Genomic DNA, 22,752 nt, shown 5'->3' on the forward strand with positions numbered 1-22,752 from the left:
GGGGTTGTCATGGCTGAAGAAATAGAACTTGTCAATTGACTGGGGGAATAACAAGTGGCATCTGAGGAGCAAAGCTGAGAAAGTGCAGGGGGTGGAGAAACCGCCAAAGGTTAAACAAGTGATGTCAGTTGAGAAAGTGAAAGTGGAGCCAGTTAAAGCGCTAGTGGAAAGTGAGTGAGCCGAGCCAAGCATCCCAAAGGAATACCAAGATTTGGCAGAAGTATTTAGCGAGCAGGAATCAGACTCACTCCTCCCTTACTGCCCCTCAGATTGCACAATCAAATTACTGCTCGGGGCAATGCTTCCCAAACCAAAGATGTACTCCATGTCCCCAAGGGAGATGGAAGAGCTCTGGAATTTTGTGGATATGTGTCAATTTTCGAGGGATTAATGGGTTTTGCATGGAAAACATGTGCTCCCTCCCCCTTATGAAGGACATGCTGGGGTACTTGTTTAAAGGGAAGGTATTCACTGGACTTGAGAGAAGCATACTACTGAGTGAGGATTAAGGAGGGGGATGAATGGAAGACAGCTTTGAATTTCCCCTTAGGATGTTACCGATTATGGATTATGCCCTTTGAATTTCAGGGCACACCCGCTGTGTTCATACAGCTGATTAACGAGGTGCTGCATGAGCACCTGTACAAGGGGGCACTGGTGTATCTCCACAACATTCTCATCTACTCTGACATGATGGAGGATCATGTGAAGCTAGTGAGAGAGGTGCTGAGGAAACTATTGGAAACTAAGCTTTACATCAAGCTATCTAAGTGCAACCTCCACAAAACTAGTCTGGACTACTTGGGCTATCGGGTATCTAGTGAAGAGTGGAGATGGATCCTGGAAAGGTAAAAGCAATACTTGAATGGGAAGCCCCATGAACCAGAAGGCAGCTACAAAGCTTCCTGGGCTTTGCCAACTTCTACCAGCAATTCATCCCTTCGTTCACGCAAATGTCCATTACTGCTAAAGACAGGAGGAAGGGGGCTGAAGCCCAAGCTGAGCCAGCTGCTCAATTGGACTATGGAGTGTAAGGCAGCTTTCAAGAGACTTAAATGGCTCTTTGCCATGGAGCTGACCCTTAGGCAACCAAACCCAGCGAAGCCATTAGTGATCCAGGTCAACATAAGCGATGTAGCAGTGGGAGCTGTCCTACTTCAGAAGAAAGAGGGAAAACTCCAAACCTGCGCTACAACTTCTGAAAACTGACCAACAACTAAAGGTGCTGGGCAGTATGGGAAAAGGAGGCTTATGTGGTCCAATGGGCGCTACTGACTTGGAGACAGTCTTTAGAGGGCAGTAAAGTCCCCTTTGAGGTGTGGACAGAACCCAAGAATCTAAAGGCCCTGAAAAAACCAAGGAAGCTATCCCCTAAGCATGTTCAATGGGCACAGTACTTCAACCAATTTAACTTTACCCTATGCTACTTGCCAGGGAGGAAAAACTTCCTTGCCAATGCACTCTCCCCCTTGCCCCAATACAAAAGTGCCTGAGAAGAAACAGTTAACTTAATCATTCCTTCCAGGCAGCTGGCAGCCCAAAACTCTACAGGGTTGGGGTCGTCAGTTCCTCATCAACCTGCCAATAATGCGTTAACCAAATCTTAAGGAAGCCCTGAAGGAAGATGAGTGGTTCCGGAATCATAGGGAAGAGCTGACAGTGAAAGAGGGCCTGGCATGGAAGGGGAATAAGATGTACGTCTCGGCCAGCCTAAGAACCCATATCCTGCAATGAAGCCATGACATGAAAGCTGAAGAACATTTTGGATTTGTGAAAACCCTCCATCTGGCTAAGAGGCAGTTTTGGTGGCCCAAGATGAACAAGTACATAGAAAGCTGTTAGTGGATGCCCAATTATCAGGAAAGACCCCAGGTGTCAAGCTACGAAGATTTATTTTATTAGAACTGTGTCAGAACCCCTATTTCCTTTCTTTCCTATTCTTTCTCCTCATTTTGGGGTTTTGCCATTCTGATGGGGGGAGGGGAACCTATGGGCATTCTGCAGTATATTTCCTTTGCTTTGTTCCTTCCTCTTTGAAGTATCTTCTTGGAGTGAGAATAGAATGTGCCTCCAGGCCATCTGCCTTATCTCCAAGCGGAAGGAAGAAGCTGTGGAGAGACCTGACAATCTTGAGAGCAGCACCTTATCAGTTCTATTTGACACCTATGGATTGGCTCCGTTTGAACCGGCCAGACGGACAGTTGGGGTGGGGTTTGAATGGTTTCTTTTAATCTACCGTTTCACGTGGGAAATCCTCAGATCCTGCCTTACTTTCCTGCTGTAAATATCTTCCAATAAAAGTTCCTGTTGAAACAATGCAAGTTTCAAGAGTTCTGCTTTTCCGTTGTACTACCCTCGATCTGAACCGTGTATAGGACTGGAGTGGTAGGAGCGGAGAGGCTTGGAATGGCCAGCGCCGAAAGAGCACTACTGAACAGTGTGTGGAAGCCAGTCGGTGGAGCAACTGAGGCAAAGGTTTAGCAGCCTGGAAGTCCGAGGAGGAGAGCCTGTCTCATGACAGGATCCCAGACCCCGAGGGGGCTCGGTTCTACTCCCAGCGCTGACATCGGTCTCTTCACCCCCTCAGCGGGAGTGATGACTGCAGCAGTTGGAGGAGCAGCTAACCTGCAACCAGGGCCATCAGCGCAGCCCGGCCCCAGTCTGGGGCTGTGGGCTTGTAGTCCACCACCGGCGTCTACTCCTCAACCTGGGGGAGTGGACTGGCGATCATCACCAGCCCCCGGCTATGGGACTCATCCGTGGATGTACCCATATGGTGAAGTTTGGATGCCAGGACTCTGGCCCATACCAAGGCCACCTCCACCCCTGAAAGCAACTTTTGACGGGAACCCTGAGAAGCTGGCATTTTTCCTCATTTTGACCGACATGGAGCAGAATACCCTGTGACGACAAGGCCCTAGTGGACGTTGTAGTGGCCAAACTTGAAGGAGAGGTGGCAGAATGGGTTACAGATCTCCACGATGACGGCGCTGCTTAGCTGACTGATCCGGATGCCTTTCTCTGCAGCCTCAGAACCCAATTCGGAGACCCCACGCAAACCTGACAGGTGGAGGCAGAGGTCCGGAATGTCAGACAAGGAAACAGGCCCATGGCAGAGTACATTAGAGTTTTCAGGAAGAACGCGGGGAAGCTGAGACACTGGCCAGAGCAGCTCCTGGCCCAATACTTCCGAGAGGGTCTGAGCCATGACCTGTTTCACCTGTGCCTAGCCCGAGGGATCCCAGACTGGCTTAATGACTGGTACCAGTTGTCACCACCATGGAGCTAGACCTGGCTACAGAGGGTTTGGACCACAGCCGAAGAAAAGTCTGAAGTGCACCTTAGGGGAAAGCAGCCAACGGCAGCATCTCCAGCCCCTACAGGATCATCTGGTCATGCCCCCCTCATGTGCTTTTGCTGTGGCCATAGGGTAGCGATGTGCCTGGCCCCAATCCCCCAGGGGGTTCCCATGACTCTCTCAAAGCCTAAAAAGCCACCAAAGAAGGGGAAGAAGTCGTGAGCAGCGGCCCAGATCACTGAGGTCTCCCCCCCAGAGAGCGAAGGGAAGGGAACTCCGACAAAAGAGAAGTCACCAATGACCATTTATGACAGGGAGGACTAGAGAGGACGACCTGATGGTGAGTGGACCTGTCAACCACCTTGAAGTTAGAGTGAACATTGTGGCATCCTGCTCCGGGGTGAGGGGGGTGGTAAAAGCCCTCATATACTCAGGCAGCACCTATTGCCTCATTAGCCAAACAGAAGTGCAGAGACTAGATCTACATATGAGGAAACTTAGGAAGCTTGTGAAATTCGAGGAGGTTGAGGGCATTCTGATAGGAGGCAAAGCAGTTTCCCATTTGACAGAGCCAGTGCAATTACAGCTTGGGGATCACTAAGAGACTATCCGCTTTATGGTCGCGGCAGAGGAGATGATCTTAGGCCTAGCTTGGTTAGTGAAGTTGGGGCTCCAGATCTATTGGAGAAAGCCTCTAAATGAATGATTATGAGGAAGCAGAGCCCGAGCCCCCCTGACAAGAGAAAAGAACAGCCCAAGAAGGTGGGATGGGTGAGGAAAACCCCTGAGTGCAGCAAGGGAGCATCAGAGAAGGGAGAGGAGCAGCAGTCTGCCCAGAGGTAGTACCGAGACCTCATGGAGGCATTCAGAGAGAGAGAATATGACATCTTGCCCCTTCACCACTCCACGGACTGTGCTATCGAGATCCTGCCCGGGGCAAAACTCTCCATGACTATAAAGGAGATGAAGGAGCTGAGGGACTACATTGATAAGAATTTAGCAAGGGGTTATATCCAGGCGGCAATATCTCGAGTGGCGGCACCAGTGCTATTTAAAGAGAAAATGGTTTGCTGAGATTATATATGGATTTCCATGGGATCAATGGAGTATGCGTGAAAAACATGTACCCCCTCCCTCTCATGAAGGACATGCTGGGGATTTCCAGTTGACATCATGGCGTTGTGGTCGAGGGGAAGTGGAGCTCCGCTCCCCACAATCGATTTCATCCTGCCAGGGAGCCTCAAGAGGCTGAAAGCTATCCTGGAGAGACAACTATAAAGGAGGGAACCTCCGTAGATCACGAGAGGACGGCAGTCAGCTTGTTTGATCTGGGGAAAGCCTTCCAAGCTGGCAGGAGAAAGACAAGCCGTATTTTTGTGGCTAGTCGGAAGCCATTGACAACCGGAGAAGAAAGCCGGCAGCGCATAATTAGCGCCAATTAGTGGACCATTAACATTGTGCCTTTGATCTGGGTGAACCTGTTTTCTCTTTACTTCTTTGGACTCTTACTCCCTGGAACTGATAGACTCCTAAAAGCAAAGAAAATCCCCCAGATTCGACTGGAGGAAGGGAGAATCGCCCTCTCCTTCCAGAGAAATAAAGAGGCAACCAATCTTTTAAAAGAGCTGTTTTATGCTCTCCGGGGGACTGGAATATAGAAAAACCAGAACTACCACAAAGATATTGCGCTGAGAAACTTTGATAACCTTTGAGTTGTTTTTGAGTGAATATCCGGGTGAGAAATAGCCTTAATTAAAGACTTTTGATTTAAGTTTTGAAGATAGTCACCATTAATTAACTGGGAGAAAGTGACTCTCGCAGCTACTCAGTGGTGGAAAGAAGACACAGCTTGGAGTTTAGTTTGCTTTGTCGAATTTAAGGAACTGGCATGGAGCCCAGATATAATTATTTAGTTAGTTTCTAAAATGCCCCTGAAGGCGTGAATTTGCTAGAGCTACAAGAAACTTCTCAAGAGAGGGCTTTCCGATAGGGTGGGATCTACTGATTGGAGCGAGGTCTATTGGCTACTTTGGATTACAAATGTCGGTTGAACCACAACTGTGGATTTGCTCTATACATTGGAACTTACTGGATCATAGAGGCGACAGACAAACAGAAACTCAAAAGGAAGGACTATAAGAACTATAAAATATGTTAAATTTAAATTGTGCATTGACATTCTGAGTATAAAATTTGTATTATTCAATAAGGCTAGTCTATGGTGAGCACAATAGTGGGACAAGAGAATAACTGGAGGGTGGGAATAAAAATGAGTCTACTAAATCTTGCCAAAACCACTAAAAAACCATCCTCCACACCCACCCTTGGGGCTTCAAGCCCCGTACACCAGAGTCTTATAAAAACAGTGATTCAATAAAAAAAATTAACAACTTTCAAAATGAAATGCAGACAACCTTACAGATAATCCAAGAAGCAATTAATTGCATCACATAAAGAAGACACAAGTAGACTAAAAGTAACCAGCAGAAATTGGAGGAAAAAGTAAGATGAATGAGCAGGTTACTAATATAAATTCAGAACTAGAGAATTTTCAACAAAAGATCACAAAGAATGAACAAAGAATTCAGAAAATGGAAGACAAATCAGAGGAAATTGAGAAAAAGATGGAGGAAATAAAAGAAGAAAATCAAAGACTGTCACAGGTGAATAAAAGTCTGGAAGATACAGTTGCAACACTGGAGATTGAGAAAGCCTCGCAACTTTTAAGACTCCAGAACATACCTGAAGACAAAGAGGAATATTTAATAGAATTATTTACAAACCTGTTGGCGGAAGCACTGGAAATTGAGAAAGAAGAAATGCAAGGAGAGTGTTCTGTCCCAGCCTACGTCCGTCTTTGTTGTGTCACAAAAACAAACTCCTCTTTAACAGTAGGTTGGGAAAACCAACCCCTTTTTATTACAAAAACAATCCTGATAAGTTTGCTCAAAAACAAAAACAACAGAATACTTTTCCAACAGATAATTGGTTAAAAAATCAGACAGAGCAGGAGTTTAAACAAAACATTCATCAGTAAAACAAACAGACCATGATCCCTGGAAGTTCTTACAAACGGTTGCCTTCAGCAACCAGCATCGCCCACACCTCCTCTTTTTATACAGCAGTTCCAAGGTGTTGCCTCTCAGTGCCTTCTCCTCCTCCCCTGGAGTTGGTGTATTGACTGCTGCTGATCTGCTCTCGCTAATTGCCGGCGTCTACGAGTATCAATCATCATGTCCATCAGGTGTGAGTCTTCCAAGTCTGACTCATTCTCCCCACACAGCTGAGCTTCATTAGGAACACGACTGGAGGGCCCAGGCTCTTCATCAAGCCGTGAGTCCTGTAATTCATCAGAGCCTCCCTCTGACCCTGATGGCCCTTCAAATGCCTCCTCCACCTCCTCCTCAGATTCCTCAGACTCAGCTATTGGGAACACAGGCTGGCACGGAATCACGACAGAGAGTTAGATCAAATATATAGAGTTAATTCAAGCTATGCAAGGAGACACAAAGTGCCTAGGAAGGTACCTGTCAGATTTGTGAAGAGAACATTAAGGGATGAAGGGCATGTTGGGATATTTAGCCAAAGGGAAAATATTATGGGATAAGACTCAAGGAAGGCGACGAGTGAAAGACTGCCTTCAACTAACCCCTTGGGAGTTACCAATTCAAAGTGATGCCTTTTGGACTACAGGGGGCCCCTGCCATGTTCATGCAACTTATACGGAAACGAGGAGCTACATGAGCATTTATATAAGGGGGTTTTGGTGTACTTGGATGATATCATCATTTACACTGAGACCATGAACCAACACATAAAACTTGTGCAACAGGTGCTGAGGAAGCTGTTGGATGCTAAGCTGTATGCCAAACTTCAAAATGCAAGTTTCACAAGTCTAGCCTGGACTACTTAGGCTACCATGTGTCGTGTGAGTGGGTGGAGATAGATCTAGGAAAAGTGAAATCCATCCTGGAGTGGCAAGCCCCTAGCACCCGCAAACAGCTGCAAAGCTTCCTAGGGTTTGCACATTTTTACAGGCAATTCATCCCCTCCTTCGTCACCATTGCCTTACCAATTATTGAGCTATTGAAAACTGGAAAAGGGGGAGGAGCCCTGGCTGAATCAGCCCTGACGATGGAATGCCAAGCGATGTTTGAAAAACTGAAGGGGATGTTTGCGGCCGAACCAATGTTAAAACACCCAAACTCAGAGGAGCCATTTGTGATCCAGGCAGATGCCAGCAATGTGGTCGTGGGAGAAGTCCTCCCACAGCAAAATAAGGAAGGAAACTTACAGCATTTTGCATATATGTCTCACAAGCTAAATGAGACAGAGCAGCAGTGGGCTATGTGGGAGAAAGAGACTTTTGCAGTGTCGGGGCGCTACTAACGTGGAGGCAGTTCCTGGAAGGAAGCAAATCCCATTTTGAAGTTTAGACTGACCATAAAAACCTAGAAGCCATGAAGACCTCCTGCAAGCTTTCTCCTAAGCAAGTCCGATGGGCGCAGTACTTCAAAAGATTTGATTTTGAGTTAAAGTACATTCGGGGGGGGGAGAGAATTTCCTTCTGATACCCTGTCCTGCATGCTCCAGTACAAGAGTACTTGGGAGGAGGTGGTGAGCTCCATCATTCCCAGCAGTCAATGACCAGCACAAGCTACAAACAGAGAAGAAGAGAAGCTTACCTCCGACCGACGCGTTTGCCCAACAACAGAGGCAAAGGTTACAAACTGATGCATGGTTTGTGGCTCATCAAAGGGAATTTGACCATGAAGAATGGGTTGAGCTGGAAAGGGACAAACTTTATGTCCCAGACAGCTTGCGATTGCAAGTCTTGCAATGCAGTCACGATGCCAAATAAGCAGGCCACTTTGGATTTCTAAAGATGTTACATCTTGCTAATTGCCAGTTCTGGTGGCTAAAGATGAAGAAAAACATTGAGAGCTATGTGAGGAGCTGTGCAGCTAGTGTGGCTAGTAAGAGACTACCAGGGAAGAGTCCGGGACTGTTGAAGCAGGTGGCTGATCCGACTAGACCCTGGGAGGAGATAGCCATGGACTTTGTAGTGAGCTACCAGAGAGTGAGGGAAATACCGTGATTTGGACTATTTTCCAAGCAAGCCCACTTCGTTCCTTGTGCTGGACTCCCCTCAGCCCATTATTTCAGACCATGGGGTCCAATTTACTGCTAGGTTCTGGAGGGAGTTTGTAAAGATGATTGGGTCCTCCCAGAGACTCAGCTCAGCTTTTCATGCCAGTACAAACGGATCTGCTAATGCAATAGTGGAGCGGTATCTACGTTGCTATGTCTACTACCAACAAACTAACTGGGCAGGACTTCTGCCATTTGCGGAGGTGGCATATAACAAAGCAGTGCACAGCAGCACCGGTTCCACTCCATTTAAGCTAGCCACAGGGGTAGAGTTCGTGCCAATGCCAGAATGCCCTCAGGAGCCTTCTGCCTCGGGCACTGAATGGGTAGACTCGTTCCAATGGTTTGGAGCAATGCAAAGCTAAGGCAGCCAAGAGTCAGAAAAAACAAGCAGATAAGACTTCCGGTTTCATGTCATAGCCCAGTGGTGGCGAACCTATGGCACGTGTGCCAGAGGTGGCACTCGAAGCCTTCTCTGTTGGCACGCGCGCCACCCCCACCAGCAGCAGGTCCATCAGGCTGCCACCGCCGCCCGGAGCAGGAGCCCTGCCCAGCACAAAGGAGGCAAAGTGGCCGACTAGTAAGCTCAAGTAGAGGTGGTAGAGCAGAGGTCACCAACCATTGTTGATTGGTGGACTGGAAGAAAAGGGAGGGGGAAGCATTTTACACGTGCGCAGGTGCACACGGGGCAGCGAGCACGCACGCGCTACAAATGGGGGCAGGGCTGTGTGATACTCACTAGCCCTGCCCCGTTCTTGTGTGATGCAGCGCCTTGTATCTGCACTCCATGGTGCGGTGGCGGCCGTTTTTGTGCCTTGCAGCATGGTGGCCCATTTTTGCGCCCCTGGTTTTTGCGTGCCAGAGGTGGCACTCAGAGGCACCTCCCTGCCCCCCCGAGGGCACCACAATGCTGATGTGGCCCTGGCACTTTGCGATAAATAAGTGGGTTTTGGGTTGCAGTTTGGGCACTCGGTCTCTAAAAGGTTCACCATCACTGTCATAGCCACACAGATGCAGGGAACCAAGGATCTGCCTCCCGCACCCGATTTCGTCCTGCTGGGCCCCCGAAAAGGACCTAAAGTCACCCCGGAGAGGCGACAAAGGGGGCCCTTATCAATCACGGAGAGACGGTGGTCAATCCGTTCGATCCAAGGAAGCCCTCTGAACTGGCAGGAGAAAGACTGGCTGCAGTCCAGTGGCCAGTCTGAAGCTACCAACAACTGGGAAAAAAGCACTAACCAGCAAATTGTGAGCAACATGTTTGGAACTGGATGAGAGTATTTTCCTTGCTCTGTTTTAAAAACTTTCCCTGCAAAAAACATCCCAATAGCAAGAAAGCTCCCTGATGCAAGAGGAGGGAGAGGGGATTTTTGCCCCTCTCCCTAGAAGAAAAGTGGTGGTTTAACATCTCTTGGGGGAAAAACAGACAGATTATAAAATTAATTTGGAAAAAGATGTAATGCTGAAAAATTTTGGGGACTTAAAATACTTTGAAAATCCTATTATTATTATTTTTGAAATTTATTATTTTAAAGCACCCCTGCCCAGGGAAGCCCTTTGTGATTCAAGCCGATGCCAGCGACATGGCCGTCACAGCTGTACTATTGCAAAAGAGCCATGAGGGAGTCCTGCAGCCCTGTGCCTACACCTCGAAAAAGTTCACTGACTGCGAGAGAAGGTGGGCAGTGTGGGAGAAGGAAGACTTTGCAATTAGATGGGCTCTATTAAACTGGCGGCACTACCTAGAGGGGAACAAGGTACCTTTCGAAGTATGGACTGATCCCAAAAACTTAGATGCACTGAAAACTCCTCGCAAGCTGTCCCTGAAGCAAGTACGGTGGACGCAGTATTTTAACCGATTTAACTTCACCCTGAAATAGATACCAGGGGGGAAAAACTTTTTAGCTGACATTCTATCCAGATTGAGTGTACAGTACAAAAGCCAGCGTGAAGAGGTCAATAAAGCGATCGTATCTACACCACAAGCTGCATCTCAGCTAAAGCTGTGAAGAGTCCCACACGAAAATTAAAACAGGAACTCCTCGACGATCGATGGTTCAAAGACAATCAAACCTCCTTGACATGCAGAGACGGATTGGCTTACAAAGGAGGGAAGTTGTATTTGCCCAAAACCCTCTGCCTCAACGCTCTCAAGTATGGTCACGATGTGAAACAAGCTGGGCACTTTAGCTATTTGAAAACGCTGCATCTGGTTCATTGACAATTTTGGTGGCTAGGTTTGAAATGGGACATAGAGAACAACATCAAAAGCTGTGCTGTGTGTGCCACCATGAAGAGAATTCCGGGAAAGCCCCCTGGACTATTGCAACTGGTTGCGGACCCTTCCCAGCCATGGGAAGAAATTGCTATGGATTTTATAGTTGAATTACCTGAAAGTAGAGGAAATACGGTTATTTGGACTGTAATTGATCTTTTTTCAAAGCAGTCTCATTTCATTGCCTGCAAAGGATTCCTGTCAGCCCAGAGACTGACTAAAATGTTTCTTAAGCACATTTACAGACTGCACGACGCACCAAAACAGATAATCTCGGACAGAGGGGTGCAATTTACAGCCAAGTTTTAAAGGGGTTTCCTCAAGTTTAATTGGCTCATCACAAGGACTGTTGTCGGCTTTTCACCCATCTACAAATGGGACGGCTGAAAAAGCAAACTCAATGGTGGAGCAATACCTCAGATGCTATGTGGATTACCAACAAACGAACTGGACTGACCTCCTCCCTTTCGCAGAGGTGGCTTACAATAACTCTGTTCACAGCAGCACCGGTTTTACACCTTTTAAAATTGCCACAGGAAAAGAATTCAACCCAATACCTGAATATCCTCAGGGGCCCTCTGCTTCCCAAACGCTTGACCAGTGGGTGAAGGGGTGGGAGGAGGTTTGGAACAGAAGGAAAATCGCTCTGAAAAAGGCTTCCGAGACATATAAAAAACAAGTGGATAAAAAGAGGGCTCCCCAAAGGTCATTCCAGGTTGGGGGAAAAGTTTACTTATCCACTAAATATCTACGACTCAAGTTGCCTAGTAAGAAGTTGGGACCGATGTATCTGCCATGGGGGGGGGAGGGAAGCTATACATGCCAAAAACACAAAGACTGAAATTCATGCAGGTGGCTGGGCATTTTGGATTTGTAAAGATGCTCCACCTGGTGAAGAGACAGTTTGGTGGCCATCCATAAAGAAAGACATTGAAAGTTACATGGCTAGCTATCCCATTTGTGCAGTGGCAAAATGAAGGCAAGGAAAACACCGGGCTTATTACAAGTGGTAATAAGCACGTCAGCACCTTGGCGAGAGATTTCCATGGATTTTATCGTGGAGTTATTGGAGAGCGCAGGGAACACAGTCATTTGGGTGGTGACAGACCTATTCTCCAAACAGGTGCACTTCATTCCATGCACTAAGATTCCCACGGCTAAGATTCTAGCAAAGCTGTTTGTACAACATATCTACCGACTGCATAGGGCTCCGCAATGTATAATCTCAGACAGGGGGGCATAATTCACTTCAGGGTTCTGAGAGCCTTTTTGGACCTCCTGTGGACTGCCCAGGACTTGTCATCTAGTCATCATCCGCAAAAGAATGGTGGGACAGAACGTTAGAATAACAAACCCACCATCCCCTCCTTGAACGAGTGGATACACAGCTCCAAAATACGTGGCCGGTAGTGAGAAAGGCATTAGACGAGGCTAGGGAAGCTTACAAACTGCAGGCAGATAAGAGGCGGGTAGAACCTAAGCCGTTTAAAGTCGTGGAGAAAGTATACTTATCCACAAAGTATTTAAAATCCCTACAGCCATCGAAGAAATTATGGCCAAAATTCATGGGAACATTCCCCATTAAAAGAGTCATCAAACCAGTAACCATAGAATTGGAACTCCCAAAAATATACCTGCGGATTGGCTTGTTTGAACTGTCCGGATGGACAGTTGGGGTGGGATTACTATTGATTCTTTTGACCTATTGATTCGCGTGGGAAACCCTCAGATCCTGCCTTCTATTCCTGTTGTCAACATCTCCCAATAAAAGTTCCTTTTCAAATGATGTTCGTTTCCAGAGTTCTGCTCTCTTGGGAGGACTGATTGAATCAGGTCCTTACACCTAAATATAATTGAAGATGATGGAGAAGGATAATGGGATTCTCTCAATGAATATAAATGGATTGAACTCCCCCTCAAAAAGAAAAACTTTTTTACACAATTAGAAAAACTAAAAATGGACATAGTCTGTCTCAAAGAAACACATTAAAAGACAACATTATAAATTTTTGGAATGTCCGAAAATTGCGAAGCTTTACTTTTCATCAGCACCACAAAAGAAAAGAGGAATGGCTTTATATATTAAAGAAGCAATGAATCCTAAACAAATTTACTCAGATGAAGAAGGAAAAATATTAATGGTGGAAATAATGATAAATCAAAAACAGATATTGATGCACCAAATAATAAACAAGAAGAATTCTACCAAAAACTACACAAGAAAATAGTGGGAACTATTTTCCAACATCAAAATATTTGCTTAGTAGGAGACTTTAACGCAATTGTAGATGGAAAGCTAGATTATAGAAGTAGTAAAATAGGGAAAAAAGGAAGAAATATTTTACCTAAGGCTTTTTTTTAAAATGGCACCAGAAATCTGTATACAGGATATGTGGAGAGAAAAGAACCCAAAAAAATCTGAATATACATTTTACTCAAATAGGCATAAATCATGGTCTAGAATTGATATGATATGGATATCTCCTGAATTAAGAATAAACATACAAGAGATTGAGATAGAAACCAATGTATTGGCGGATCATTATCCAATAAAGATGACGTGGAGAGGAACTGTCATGCCTCCATCAGAGCCTGAATCTGTTGAGGAAAATGAGCTGGAACGGGATCCTATGGAGGTCAAGGGAGAGGTGTTTGTGGCTTCAGAGGAATATGGGGAAGAGCAGGCCGAGGCAGGCCAGGGCCTTTCAGGATTGGGACAGGATGAACATGAGAGACAAAGTTCAGGCGATGAGCAAGGGCCACCCCCTCCTGATCCTAGAGCACGGAGAGTGGAGAGAAGGAGGGAACAACGCAGGCAGGCTCAACTACTCAGGAGAGCGCCCCACCCCTCTCCACAAGACATACCTGGAGACTGAGACTTAAGGAGATGCTGTGGGGAGAGGCATTTGTTGGGAACAAACGCTGATTCATTGGAGTTTTGTGTGCTGTTGCTGATCTTGGAAACAACTCTCTGATCTCTTGTTCTGTGTTGTGATTTCTGCTTGGAAACCCTGAAACTCTGACCATTGGACTGACTGACAACTTTGATTGGGTGTTCAAAGACCTCGGATTTTATTTTGGCTTCTCTTCTGAAACTGCTCAGGCAAGCTTGTATTTCCAGACTCGTTAGATTTTGAATGTATATTTCATTCCTTGTTATCTTCTACATGGCCTTGAGTAAATTACTCTTCAAATCTGGCTGTTTGTGAAACTACTTGCAGCCAGAGGTGGCTGAAGGTTTGTTCTGGGGCTTGCCAGAAACGTGGGAGCATTTGGGGAACATTTGGAGCAATTAAAGGGCAGTTTGAATTGCCAGCTGACTGCATTGCCTCTGTGCTGTGTCCTGGGTCATCACAGGAACAAAGAAAAAATTAAGATGGTCACTGAATCAATCTTTACTGAAAGAGAAATAATTTATACAAATAGCAGCAAAGGAAATGGAATTTTTCTTTAAAGAAAATAAGAAAGAAGAGACATCGCTCCAAAACATTTGGGACACAGCCAAAGCATATTTTAGAGGATTAGCCATAACTTATATGGTGAAAAAAATAAGGGAAAAAAACCAACAACAAATGAAGTTAAAGGAAGAACTTATAAAATTGGAATCAGAACTACAAAGAGATCCACAAAAGAAAACTCTTAAAAAACAAATAGAGATAATAAAACATAAATTAAATTTAGCAGAAACTGAAGAAATGGCCCATCAAATAAAAAGAGCAAAACAAAACTTTTTTGAAAATGCTAACAAGCCAGGTATATGACTAGCTTATAAACTGAAAAAAGAAAGAGAGAAAAAACTGATAAATAAATTGCAAGATGTGAAAGGCAGTTTATAATTTCAAAATGATACAATAAAAAAATAATTAAAGAATTCTATGAAACACTCTATGATACAGAAGAAATTTTCCAGGAAAAAATAATGCAATATATAGAAAAAGCCAAGCTACCAAAAATTTCAGAGAACTTTAAAAACATGCTAAATGAAAAAATAATAATGATGGAGTTGACAGAAACTACAAAAAGACAAAAAAACGATAAGATGCCGGGCCCAGATGAGCTACCAGCAGAATTTTACAAATGTCTACAAGATATATTAAGTCCATCAATGAAAGAAGTGTGTAATGAGGTACTTTCAGAGGCCAAATTACCAAATACATGGACAGAAGCTAATATTATTTTAATACCAAAAGAAGACTCAGATTTGACTCAGATAAAGAACTATAGACCAATATCTCTATTAAATGTGGACTATAAAATCTTCACTTCAATAATAGCAGAAAGACTGAAGAGATTTCTTATTGAATTTATACATCCAGATCAAAATGGATTCTTACCAAAGAGACAAATAAGGAACAATTTAAGAATGATTCTAGATACACTGGAATACTATGAAATGCATCCAGGGAAGCAAATGGCGCTAATTTTTCTAGATGCACAGAAAGCCTTTGATAATGTAAACTGGCTATTTATGATACAACAATTAAACTTTGGAGAAAACTTCACAAATATAATTAAAATAATTTATTATAGACAAACAGTTAAAGTAATTGTAAATGGAGACTTCACAGAGAACTTTAATATTAAAAAACGCACCAGACAAGGTACCCACTATCTCCATTATTATTTATCTTAACTTTGGAAGTGCTGAATAGAAATGTCAGACAGGACCAGAAATTAAAGGAATGGAGATAAAAGACGAAAAATAAAAACTACAAGCATATGTGGATGATTTGGTATTTATACTAGAAGACCCGCTGGAGACAAGCCCTAAATTATTGTCAAAAATAGAAGAATTAGCAGGAGTAGCAGGATTGAAAATAAACAGAAAAGACTAAAGTGATAGTCAAAAACCTTACAGATAAACAAAAAAAAAAAATCAATTGTTAAAAAAAGCAGACCTCCAGGTAGTTAAGAAAGTTAAATACCTAGGGATATATTTACAGCAAGGTGTGCAACAATAAAATAAGACAACTATGTAAAACTATTAAAACAAATAAAACTAGAGCTGGAAAAATGGAAAAATCTACAACTATCAATATTAGGAAGAATAGCAACAGTGAAAATGAACATCTTACCAAAACTACTTTTCTTATTTCAAACAATACCTATAAAAATAGAGAAAAAATTCTTTGATGAGTTAAATGCATCGATTTTGAAGTTTATTTGGCAAGGGAAAAAAGACAGAATTAGACTGAAAATGCTACAAGAAGCAAAAGAAAATGGAGGATTTGGGTTGCCAGACTGGGTACTATATTATCAAGCATCTGCATTAACATGGTTAAAAGAATGGATAACTCTTAGACATAAAAGATTACTATATTTAGAAGGACATGACTTACAACTTGGATGGCACACCTTTTTATGGTATGGGAAGAATAAAATTCATAAATACTTTCAAAATCACTACGTAAGAAACACATTGCTTTTAGTATGGGAAAAGATAAAAGCGAAAATTTATATGAAAATACCAGGATGGATTTCGACAATGGAAGCGTTTGTTCACCCAAATCTAATTAATTATGAGAAACTTGTGACTTATAGTGACATTTTAATACTGAAGGGAAATTACAAATTAAACAAGAGTTGGAAGAACAGGGCATTGAGCTATCATAGTGGCCGCACCTGCAAATACAAACGAGATATGAGAAAGATGCCAAAATATATAGTTTTTATAAAGACCAGACAGTGTTTGACCAGATACTATTGTCATCAGATGAAAAACTGATTAAGAAACTGTATAACATTTTGTTAAATTTAAAGATGGAAGATGAACAAGAATTGGAAGAACAGGGCATTGAGCTATCATATGATAATATGGGCAAAAAACTTTGGGCACAATGTAGAGCTAGAAAAATGGCAAAATTCTGTGGGAAAGAAACTATAAAATAACTATAAAATAACAATGGCAGCTGCGTATAAAGAAAATCTATATAAAATGTTTTATAGATGCCATTTACCACCTGCGAGGTTAGCAAAAATGTTTAAAAACATGTCTAGCAATTGTTGGAAATGTATGCAAAACCCAGGCACGTACTACCACCTTTGATGGACATGCCCCAAAGCAAAAAAAAATCTGGTCAAAAATACATATGTGGTTAGAGAAAATGTTAAGAAAACATGTAGATTTTAAGCCGGAATTATTTCTTTTAGGTATAACCTCAGAAAATTATGATAAAAATGTGCATATTTAATGTTACATATATTAATAGCAGCGAGAATTACATTTGCCCAGCATTGGAAAAATGAAAAAATACCAGCTGAAGAAGAGATAATTAAGAAAATGGATAGGCTTACATTGAAAATGAAAGGGAAAGAAGATATAGAATACTTTCAAACATGGGATATATTTTACCAATGGCTAGAAAAAACAGAGTAGAGAGTAGGAATTTAAGATGCATTATCAAGTTAAATATGTGGACCCAGACAACATGTTGTTTACTAAGCACCAAAGATTTGCAATTATAAAAAAATAATAAAATATTTAAAAAGAACAAGAAAAAACAAGCAGATAAGAAGCTCCCCAGGAAGCGTTCCATGTAGCAAATAAAGTGTATCTGTCTACTAAGTATCTTAAATTGAAACAAACTGGCCAGGGAGTCATATAGTGATAGGCTCACCGGAAAAGAGCTCCCCAGAACAAGTTTAGCATTGGGGACAAGGTGTACTTACCTATCAAGTATCTTAAGCTGAGGCAACCATGTAAGAAGCTAAGCCCTAAATTATATAGGGACCTTCCTGATTGTAAACCCAGTTACGATCAAGCTATGATTGCCAAAAGTTTAAGACACCCAATGTTCTATTGTAATTTGTTGAAGCCATTTCAAGACTCTAACCTAAGACCAATTGAAAAGGAGCCTCCTCCTCCAGTTATGGTGGGGGGGGGGAAAGAACACTACAAGATTAAGAGAATTCTGGATTCATGATTTTTTAAAGGGAAACTGCAGTATTTAGTACAGTGGAAAGGATACCCCTTAGCACCGGGGTGTTAAACTCAATTTCATTGAGGGCAACATCAGCATTGCGGTTGCCCTCGGGGGGGTGGCCAGGGTGGGTGTGGCCTACTGGGTGGGTGTGGATGGAGTGGGTGTGGCCTATTGGGTGGGCACGGCCAGCTCTATATCGTTCGATTCAAGGGTGCCTGTGGGGGCCTGGGCAGGAGTGGGACAGATCTGAGGATCTCTGGCAGAAGGGGGTGGGACCGGGGCAAGTGCCAAGGCATGGTCCACTGGAGGAGCCTCACTGCCTGCTGAAACCCCTCCCCCGGACCCCATCAAGCCAGATAGATGAAGTAAGTGAGGGCCATTTGCTGGCCACTTCCAGGCGATGGTGCATTTCTTCATTCCTCACAAAGGGTGACACCTCCCCAGCATGCAGCCAGGGGGTGGGGCCAATGCAGCAGGGGCTGGTTCCTCGCTGTTTCCAGATGGCCTTGTGGAGCTAAGACTGAATACGTTTCAGCATAGATGGCCACCACAAAATTGTACATTGGCTCCCTCCCAGCCGGCCTGGGCCAGGGCCAAGGCAGCAGGGGCCGTTCCCTCACTGTTTCCAGGATGGCTTCGCGGGCCACATGAAACCACTTCGCGGGCCGCATCCGGCCCCAGGCCTTGTGTCTGACATGTATGCCTTAGCAGATGTGGAATGGGTGGCCACTCAAAATGTTAGTGCATACAGATTAATTAAACAAATCATGATAAATACCCTCAGTGCCCAAAACCATAACTGAGCATTAATGATTAATAGTGATAATTTGTGTTTAATGTTTTCCAGGTCTGCCCTTTTTTGGGGGGGTCAACATGTCAAGATTGAATTGCTACAATGCCTGTTAGCTTCATCATCTTGCCAAAGAAAAGGGGGGAGGAAATGGAATGGAACACCAAGAAGCCATTCACAGACCATGAGAGCATGCACCAAGCCAAGGTCACTGCCGCAGGTGCTCGATGGAGAAGTGAACTGTTCTTATAACAAAAAGAAATATTATTATTGGTCAAGGTGAACACCCGGTGGGTGGGGAAGTGGGAATCTAATGTTTAACTAAGCAAACTTTCACGTGGGAAATCTCACAGTTGGTTTTGCTTCTTTAGTTCTCAGATGCTGTACTCAATAAAGTTATGCCTGCTGGTACTTATTGCCTTGAGGATTCCATTTGTTGGGTTTGCTAGTGGGATTCACAGGAGCTTGTAAAATTGTTCAGGGCGATGCTCGAGAAGCTCAGAATGATGCTCAAGAAGCTCAGAAAGACTCAGCTGTATGCAAAACTATCCAAGTATGACTTCCATAGAACCAGATTGGATTAACTGGTACCGGATTTCACAGGACAGTGTGAAAATGGACCTTGAGGAAGGGCAGGCAATCTAAGAGTGGGAGGCTCTTGGATGAGGAAACAATTGTAGAGTTTCCTCAGCTTCACTAACTTTTATCGGCAGTTCATCCCTATTTTGCCCAGATTGCCTTGCCCATCACGAACTTACTAAAGGCAAAACAGGTAACCAAGGCCAGACCCAATCAACCCTTAAAGTGGTAACTGGAGTGCCAAGTGTTGTTCAAGAAGTTAAAATGTCTCTTTGCCGCTGAGCCGGTTTTAAAGCACCCCAACCCTGGCAAGCCATTCATAATTCAAGCATATGCCAGCGACATGGCTGTGAGAACAGTGCTTCTCCAGAGGAACACAAAGGGGGAAGTACAACCTTGCGCCTACACTTCTCACAAACTTTCTTGAGACAGATAGGCAATGGGCTGTCTGGGAGAAGGAAGCCTACGTGGTTCACTGGACCCTCATCACATGGAAGCAGTTGCTGGAAGGCAGCAGAATTCCTTTCGAGGTGTGGACTGACCATAAGAATATGGAAGCGCTAAACCCCCCCCCCCCAAGCAAGTTTGATGAGCTCAGTACTTCAATCAGTTTGACTTCACACTTCGCTATCTACCCCGGGGGAAAGAACTTCTTTGCAGACACCCTCTCCAGGATGCCACAGTACAACAGTGCCAAAGAAGTTGTCAACTCCATCATCCCCTCTAAGCAAGTAACCGCACCAGCCCTCACAAGACAGCAGTGAGCCTCACCAACACCAGTAGCTGAAGATTTAGTGCAAACTCTAAGAAGGGCTTTAGCGGAAAATGAGTGGCTCTAGCAACATAAGGACAAGCCCTTGATGAGACATGGGTTGGCATGGATGGAGGCCAAATTGTATATTCCGGCAAGCTAGTACACCCTGGTGTTAGAGCTTAGCCATGATATGAGAGCGGCATGACACTTTAGGTTTGTGAAAACTCTCCACCTAGTAAAACAATTGTTTTGGTGGCCACGCATGAAGGACATAGAGATCTATGCAGCTGGCTGTCTTGTGTGTGCGCAAGACCACCAAGGCTGCTGCAAATCACGGCCAGCCCCTCAGCCCCTTGGAAGGAAATATCAATGGACTTCATTGTGGAGTTACCAGAAAGTGCTGGGAATACCTTGATTTGGGCTGTTACGGATCTTTTCTCCAAACGAGCCCACTTTGTGGCCCCAAGATCCCCTCTACCTAGTCACTGGCTAAGCTGTTTGTGCAACGTATGTATTGGTTGCATGGTGCTCCCAAGCATATAATAAATGATCAGGGGGCACAATTCACTTCAAAGTTTTGGCATGAATTCCTGAATCTGATATGGTCCTCCCAGAATCTTAACTCTGTCCATCAACTGCAAACGAATGGAGCTTGTGAACGTATGAATGCCATTCTAGAGAAGTACCTCTGCTGCTATGTGAACTACCAGCAAGACAACTGGGCCGAGCTCCTGCCTTTTGCTGAAGTAGCATACAATAACTCTGTACACAGTAGCATCGAGTTTACTCCTTTCCAAGTAGCTACTGGTGCAGATTTCATGCCCATGCCAGACCTCCCCCAGCAGACCCCTTCAAACGCACTGCTGGCTGAATGGATTAATACTCTACAAGTAGATACCTGCCTTGTGGTTCGTAAGGCACTAAAAGCTGCAACAGAAGCACAGAAGAGACAAGTTGATAGGAAGAAGATAGGAAGCTCAAAAGGAGTTTAAAATAGGAGATAAAGTATATCTGTCTACCAAGTTCCTGCAGCTAGGCCAGGGCAACTCTGCAAGAAGCTAGGCCCCAAGTATATAGGACACTTCCCCATAATCCAGATCATAAATCTGGTGACTGCAGAATTGAAGCTGCCAAAGAGCCTTAAGACAGTGTTTCATTGAAACCCTTCCGTAGCTCTCCTCTGTGACTAGATACTGAACCGCCCTCTTTCCTCCTATGGGTAGAAGGGGAAAAGCATTTTGAAGTTAAGGAGATCCTGGACTCCTGAATCCACAAGGGGAAATTGCAATAATTAGTCCTGTGGAACGGGTTCCCTCTAGCGGAGGCAGAATAGGTCCGTGCCCCTAAACTCGCACAGCAAGTAGTTAAGCCTGGGTGATTCTAGGTATGCTGAGCAAAAGGTACCACTAATAATATGTGTGTGTTTGTTCTGTTTAAAGGATAGTCTTCCTTTTGGAATGGCAGCATATCACGGCTTGATTCGCAAACCATACTCACAGCCAGACAAGAAGCAATGGGGGGGGGGAGGGAGTGGGTTGGAATACAAGGGAGGGGGTAATGGAATGCAAGAGCACCGACTACAAAGCGAGTCATACCAGTGTTCCAAGGTCACCAGCTGGGAAAGTTCACTAGAGTCTGTTCCCCAAATAAACTGAACATAATTGATTGGATGGAATAAAGTGACAATGGGAGGGACAGGGAAAAGGGGAATGTTTAACTATGCTGTTTGCATGCGAAAGCATTAGAATTGGCTTCACTACTTTCGTATCCATATCTGCTCAGTAAATTATATTCTGGGAAACAAAAAATGGCTCAGTAGTCTTTATTTGCTGCATGCACTAAGTGGGATGGTTGACACATCCTATCAAACCAACAAGTCTCTACCAAGTCAAGTTTGAGTCCCAGTGATTTTATGGACATGTACACATAATTTTTTTGATGATAAAATGGAAGAGGTCTATATCCTTCCAGGATGTTTTTACAGCTTTCCAGCCTAGTCTACATTGCTGGTATTTCTTCAACATTTCCCATCCACAAACTAACCAGATGTAAACCTGTTCAATTTTTTTTTTAGATCTATTAGGCTTGGTTAGGGACTACCTGGGCAGTTATTTGAAGACAGGTGTTTTAAAAATGCAAATGGGGAATGAGAGTAACAAGGACAATGGTAGGTGAGCATCCATCCAGCAACCCAGCTCTTGCAAATTTACTGGGATATTCATGGATATTAAATAGTATGGCATTCTAAATTATAAACAGCAGATGTTTTACTCTAATCAGTGTAGTAAGAAAACTGTCTTTGTTTTCTAGTGAAGATGCTGGAACATTTTTTTGAGCTATTTCCTCTTAGTTTCAGCAGCCTTTAACAGTTAAATATTTTGCTGGGTTTTTGGGAAGGTTACTTTTGCAAAGGCATTTCTACTTCATACAATCAGTTGCTATATTCTCCAAAAATGATCAATCAGCCAGCTGTACAAAAAGCCAAATTCAGATTTATAGTAAGCAAGTACTTAGGCAGGCAAGGACTTATCATGTCATGCAAAGAACAAAGAAAAAAACCTGAATTTTGAGCAGTTCTGCCATTAAATTTCACCATTGCCATGAACTCCCTAGGTGACTTTAAGCTAATTACTATTCTACCACAGCCCTAGTTCCACACAATCAAGACTCTTAAACTTGGAAAGTCAGAATCAGATTTACATTAGAGCAGTCTCTTACTCTGTCTAGGCAAATAGGAAAGAACAACTACTCACCTCCATGAGCTGGTCATGCAGGCGGGAATCAAAGTCTCCTTCCAGGTCACTTTCTTGGAAACTGTTATTTGCTTTACCAGTAATCATATGTAGCTTCTCTAACCGTTCCAGGATCTCCTGACGCTTCAGGTTCTTCAGGTGCTTCAGCTCCTGCTGCTTCTGTTCCCTCTCCTTTTAAACAAATTAGTAAGTCCATGAACTAGGAAAGAGTGCTGGTTAAGAGATAAAC

General features: G+C 44.0%; 1 protein-coding gene across 1 annotated transcript in view; it reads right to left on the reverse strand.

The window, feature by feature from the left end:
• KRI1 (KRI1 homolog) overlaps positions 1-22,752 on the reverse strand; it is an 87,535-nt gene that overhangs the window by 19,521 nt on the left and 45,262 nt on the right. The window contains exon 12 of the mRNA XM_015820639.1: positions 22,524-22,694. Coding sequence (XP_015676125.1) covers positions 22,524-22,694 — 171 coding nt within the window. The remainder of the gene's footprint in view (positions 1-22,523; positions 22,695-22,752) is intronic.

The sequence above is a fragment of the Protobothrops mucrosquamatus genome, unplaced genomic scaffold (assembly GCF_001527695.2).
Source record: "Protobothrops mucrosquamatus isolate PMUCROS unplaced genomic scaffold, P.Mucros_1.0 scaffold1154, whole genome shotgun sequence".
Lineage (NCBI taxonomy): Eukaryota > Metazoa > Chordata > Lepidosauria > Squamata > Viperidae > Protobothrops > Protobothrops mucrosquamatus.